We start from the raw sequence: 6,000 nt of genomic DNA, 5'->3' as shown, positions 1-6,000 counted from the left end.
AGATTTAGAATAGAGATAACAGAGGGAACTGGCTTAAAAACCAAGGCATTTTAGTGTTAGAAGATTACCCAAGGGTCCATAATAGGGTTTGAGAATAAAAAATCATTTACTTAGACGAACTTCTTCATTCTCAAAGTGGCACAAAGTGTTTCACTGCTAGCTAATTACTTCCACAAGCAGTTACTGCTATAAGTGCAAAGAACATTGTACTGATTGTTTTTCTTCTAGAAATTGGTTGTGGTCAAATAAAAAGCATGGCAGTTTGAGAACTTATGAGATCTTTACAATGTTAACCTGTAAAGTGCAACAAATCACATTCAATGGAAAAGGAGCCTAACAAAGGTTAAACCTTTTAAAATTCTATTCATTCAACTACAGCAGTAGCTAATTTCTTTTTGTCTGAACATTCTTTCAACTCTAAACACCAAGTACTTTAAATGCTGATGTTTTGGTCTAGACTGACTAGTGAGGTTCTACAGACCGTACAAATATAAATGTAGGCTGTTCCATGCATGACATTTGATGTTCAGTGAACATCTGCTGATCTTGGATCACATTGCCTTTGCAAAGACACATCATGTAGCTTTGGGGTTAGAGAACAAAGGGTACTTGCAGAATTACAGTGAAGCTGTTGAGTAACAAAATAATATTTCAGAATTCTGCATAGCATAGATTATTGTAAGGATGACACCAAAACTTGTAGATCATAAATTATTTACATCAAAGATGCCATGCAATAATTTCTCAAGATAGTATTTTTGCAACAATGCACATAGATGATATTCTGAATGCTGCCAGTATCGGACAACAGTGAAACACTGGTATCTTAACTGCAAATGCAATAAAAAGTCAGCCCAGATTAACAAACAAGCTGAGACACAAAATGGATCTTTGTCAATTTAACTGGCTAGATGACCAATTTTCATGCCATTAACTAATAGTGTAAAAAGCTAAGTGTGTTCTGCTCTCAGACAGCATCCTGGTGTCAGATTACTGCTGGAGCAACAGAGCTGAAAATTACCCCCAACAAAAAAATAACATCACAGACAAGAGTTATAAATAGTTTCAAATTAGCATTAAATTTAGCTAGATACTTTCACTCCAACATTCCTTCTCCTATTAAATAATGTGTATGTTGCACTTTAGCAAGATTTCAATGCATGACTTTTGATGAGGTAGCAAGGTCATTTGATGTGGCACATAAATTCTACTTGTACACTTGTGGGTCCTGAAGCACTACAACAAACCAGTAATATCATTTATCACAAAATAAAAGTGAAGGAAAATAAACAATGTTGACAGGATAACATACATGGTTAATTTGCAACAAATACATGAAAAAGACTGGTTATGATGTTACATTTCACAAAGCCAGTGATAGCAGTCAAAACAGTTTTCCAACTTCTATGTTCAATGAAATGTTGGGAAATAAAATAACTTTTTAAAGTCTGAAGAAATCCTGGTTTTGGCCAACTAATGGATAGTGTCTGAACTTGCATGCACTGATTCTTTTGGTTAACAATATCCCTTACCTGGTTCTTGATAAGAGGGAACATTTGATAGGCAGTGGACAACAGCTAATATTGGTTCATTTGAATTGTTAGCTAATAAGTTTCAACAATTTACTAATAAAATAACTATAGTAAAAGTGGTTGATTTCTGTACTGTAACTTGATTATTTTTACTATAATTATCTTTCATTTTTCTCAGATGTAATAACAAACTAATGTATTATTTTAATATTCTACTCATGGTAACACTGACATACAGAAAATAAATTTTAATGGATCAGAGATCACATACCTACTAGCTCAAGTTCATAGAAGAATAAAGCTCCTATATTCTAAATGCTTTTAGTATTGCCTCTGCCAGCCTAAATAACACTTTCAAATATCATAGAAGACAAATTTAGTTATTACGGATACTTGAAATAATTTAGCAGTGCTACTCAAAGGACACAACTCACTACAGTCCCTAAAGACTGTGGTTTTACAACTGCACCTAGATTAACATGGTCCTAATAAAAAATTAAGTGGTTGGCCACAATAAAGGTGTTTTCTTAAGTTTCATTGAAAGATATTATAGAAGGTTTCACCATTATATTTACTTGATCCTGTAAGATGCCTTCTCATCTTGCTGAAATTTCAAAGCATTTACATCGACAATTAAGACTGATAATAATTTTGTTAATGGATTTTAATTGACATTTTCAGTCAATCTTCACAACAGCAAAGATTATAAACTGCACCTTCTAGTTTGTACGATGTCACCTCATATTGGTTGGGTATTAATAGCAAAAGGAATCTATAAATATATTAAACAACAAACATTAAGTATATATCCAAGATATGGTATTTCTATTTGGCATCTTTTAATGCATTTTCCTTGAGCTACAAGATGACAGATGTTATCTCTTATTCAAACAATTGTTCTTCACATTTTTCAATGAAACTATTTGCAGACACAGTTTGAATATTAAAGAACTTAGATAAATGTGCCCATATGAAATCCAAGAATTTGTCAATACGATATTAATTCCTTAATGGAAATTAATTATAGGAACCATGCATATCTTTTCACCACTCTTAAATCAGTAGCTGACTTCTATATCCCTGCTAAGATCACATGACAAACTGATTAAAATTCCTCGCAGGAGCTTGTTTTCAATATTGTTCTTTGTTGCTGCATAGTAGCCAGTGGGCTGAAATGCACTAAAAAGGGCTCTCCAATTGAAACAAGATGGACTCCAATGAATATAGCTTGTTAGTGTGAACTGACATGCTAAAATTTGCGATATGTTTAGGGAGGTGGGTTGGGGGAAAGCTTTAACCAAAACTATGTGCAAAATTAAATAATCATTATAGGAATGTGATACATCTAGTATTTAGTGGGTAGTTATAATTGTTGTTTTCAGCCATTTAAGTGGTAAGATAAGAGTACAAAACCTAACTCTTCAAAATAATGAACATAACCTAAAAAATACCTAGTACACCCAGGACACTGCCCTAAAGCAGCCATAGCAAGTTTGTATCAATGAGAGGTTAGAGTGGGGATTAGTTGAAAGTTGAAAACTTCCAGTAACATCAGCTGTTTATTTATTCCTGCTCTCGTTTCCTTTCCAATGAATCTTTACTAGAAAAGAAATTTGGATGGTGTGTAAATCTGATGACCTACTCAACAATGCCATATCCTTTCTTGCAGGAATAGTTATAAATCAACTCCATGGTCTCAAGAGTATACTAATCATCACATTGAAAAGATCGGATACCACCAATTTTTAACAAAGTAAATGACAACCCATTAGCAAATCTGTAAAATTATTTTGAATAGAACATGCATCCAAAGATGCTACTGCTTATTGTGAAATATTAAGGCACTGAAATGTTACAATGCCAGTTGATTATTTAGGATGCACCAAATTATCTTATATATTGAAATTCTAAGAATTACTTAACTATACTTAAGCTACAACAATCTAAACTACAATAAACAGTAATATTTCAACATTATACTACATTAATTGGTTACCTATGTAAAAACTTGACATTTTAGGATATCTATCAAGGCAACACAATAAAAAAATACTGTGTGCAAAAGTGGTCCAAAATTCGGGGCTTTTATTCAAGCCTTACACTATAAGTAACTCTTAAGTAACTGTAAGAAAGGGTAAAAAGAATCTAATCTAAAATAACATACTATAATTTAAACTTTCACATAAATAATATAAACCAAGTTACTATAAATAAAGGATACATAACACAAATGATGTTTTTAAAAAATCATGTAAGTGGAAAAGACATAAAACAAAGGAGATAGTGTAAAAACATGTAAACGTTAAAATTCTTAAAAATTAGAGGTGCCTCATTCAAGCTTCAAAACTGTGGCTTTTTTCCTTCTATTTATTAAATAAAATTCTCCTTTTCATCTCCTGCTTTTTCTCAAAATCTGCATAACCACTACTCTGCACCAACAGCCACGTATTATGCCTGGTCTGGATTATTTGCAACTTCTAAGAATTCACATTGTTGCCATGATTCTTAAAAATATACTGGTTACTTACACTGCAAGATCTCTTCAGTTTGAAGTATAAAATGCAGACATACTTAGACATATTAACTGTGGCATGTTCGATAACATTAACTTTCTACTGATTTACAATATAGTGTATTTAAACTTACACTATTTAACCATTTATATTTTTATATCTTTAAGAATCACTTCTTAACTGCACTTTTGAGAATTAAGACAATAATCTTGCCTTCTTTCATACATATGAATTTTAACAATAGTATTCCAAATTCTTCTACTTCACAGATTCAGTTGATGAAGGCGGAGTAAGTATAGAATCTTCTGCTCTATATTCCTTTCTCATATGGTAATGAGGACTGCGTGTATAACGAGGTTTAATCCCAACTGGTGGAGGCTGGGAAAAATTTCTTCTGACAGGATGCAACCGAGGTTCCTGGAAGAAAAATATTTTAAATATGATTGACAATCATGCTTATTATCTTTGGTGATATTAATATACATGGCACCAACTAACACCAAAATACAACTAAATGTTGTTGTCAAAAACTGGACTCAGAAAATAGCGATTACTAAAGATACCTTCAAATAATTTGAAAACTAACTTTGCAAAATTCTGATATTTACTTCTAAAATCATATTATTGCAAAATATAGAAACGGAATTCCGATAAAAGGTCAGTGACGTAAAATATTGAAGATTTCTATCTTATCAGATGCCTACTGATCTGAGTTGTTTCAGTTTTGAAGCCAAAACTGTAGATGCTGGAATTTGGAACAGCAAATTCTAAACTGCTGGAGGAACTCAGCAGGATAAGCAGCAATTGTGGAGGCAAAGGAATAGATGACCTTTTGGTTTATGGTCATGCTGAGTTTCTCCAAGGACTGTTTCATTTCAAATAGATAAACTTCCTTCTGCAGGACTTGATAGTAAGGTAAGTGTCGCCATTTTACTCATCCTCTGTACATGACTGCAAGTACTTCTGGCAATCAAATCTGCTTTATCAACTGCATTTATCGACATTGGATTGATTGGATGAGGTTAGCTTTGTCACATGTACATCAAAACACACTAAGAAATGCATTGCTTTGTGTTAACAACCAACACAGTCTGAGACTTGCTGGAGGCAGACACAAGTGTTGCCACGTTTCTGGCACCAACATAGCATGCACACAACATACTATTAGCTCAGTAGCAGTGGTCAGCACAATAGTACCAGCAATGCAGGTTCAAGTCCCAACACTGCCTGTAGGGAGTTTGTATGTTCTCCCCATGATTACGTGAGTTTCTTCTGGGTGCTCCAGTTTCCTCCCACAGTCCAAAGACATACAGGCTGGTAGGTTAATTGGTCATTGTAAATTGTCCCTGTGATTAGGCTAGGACTGGTCTGGTGCTGGATCTGTTGTTGTTCGTCATCTGTATCAACTATCTGGATGATAATGTGGTTAACTGGATCAGCAAATTTGTGGATGACACCAAGATTAGGGGTGTAGTGGACAGCGAGGAAGGCTATCAATGCTTGTGGAGGGATCTGGATCAGCTGGATAAACGGCTTGAAAAAGTGACAGATGGAATTTAATGCAGAAAAGTGCGAGGTGTTACACTTCAGCAGGACACACCAAGATAGATCTTACACAGTGAACAGAAGGGCACTAAGGTGTGTGGTAGAACAAAGGGATCTGGGAATACAGATCCATAATTAGGTGTAAGTGGTGTCACAGGTAGATAGGGTTGTTAACAAAACTTACAGCACATTGGCCTTCATAAATCAAAGTATTGAGTATAGGAAATGAGATGTTATGTTGAAGTTGTTTAAGACATAAATAAGGCCTAATATGGAGTACTGTGTGTAGTTTTGGTCGCCTACCTACAGGAATGATGTAAATAAGGTTGAAAGAGCACAGAGAAAATTTATAAGGATCTTGATGGGTCTGGAGGACCTGAGTTTAGAAGGAAAGACTTGAATAGGTTAGG

At 34.2% G+C, this 6,000-nt stretch overlaps 1 protein-coding gene across 1 annotated transcript in view; it reads right to left on the bottom strand.

Annotated features, from left to right (window-relative positions):
- Nucleotides 1-1,779: 1,779 nt before the first annotated feature.
- The window catches only part of LOC140728340 (protein boule-like), a 109,956-nt gene continuing 105,735 nt past the window's right edge, over nucleotides 1,780-6,000 (bottom strand). The window contains exon 11 of the mRNA XM_073046925.1: nucleotides 1,780-4,462. Within this exon, the coding sequence (XP_072903026.1) occupies nucleotides 4,304-4,462 (159 nt within the window). The 3' untranslated portion in view covers nucleotides 1,780-4,303. The remainder of the gene's footprint in view (nucleotides 4,463-6,000) is intronic.

This window comes from Hemitrygon akajei, chromosome 5 (assembly GCF_048418815.1).
Source record: "Hemitrygon akajei chromosome 5, sHemAka1.3, whole genome shotgun sequence".
In the NCBI taxonomy this organism is placed as follows: domain Eukaryota; kingdom Metazoa; phylum Chordata; class Chondrichthyes; order Myliobatiformes; family Dasyatidae; genus Hemitrygon; species Hemitrygon akajei.
Note: the sequence above shows the minus strand (reverse complement) of the source record. Positions and strands in the feature narration are given on the sequence as shown.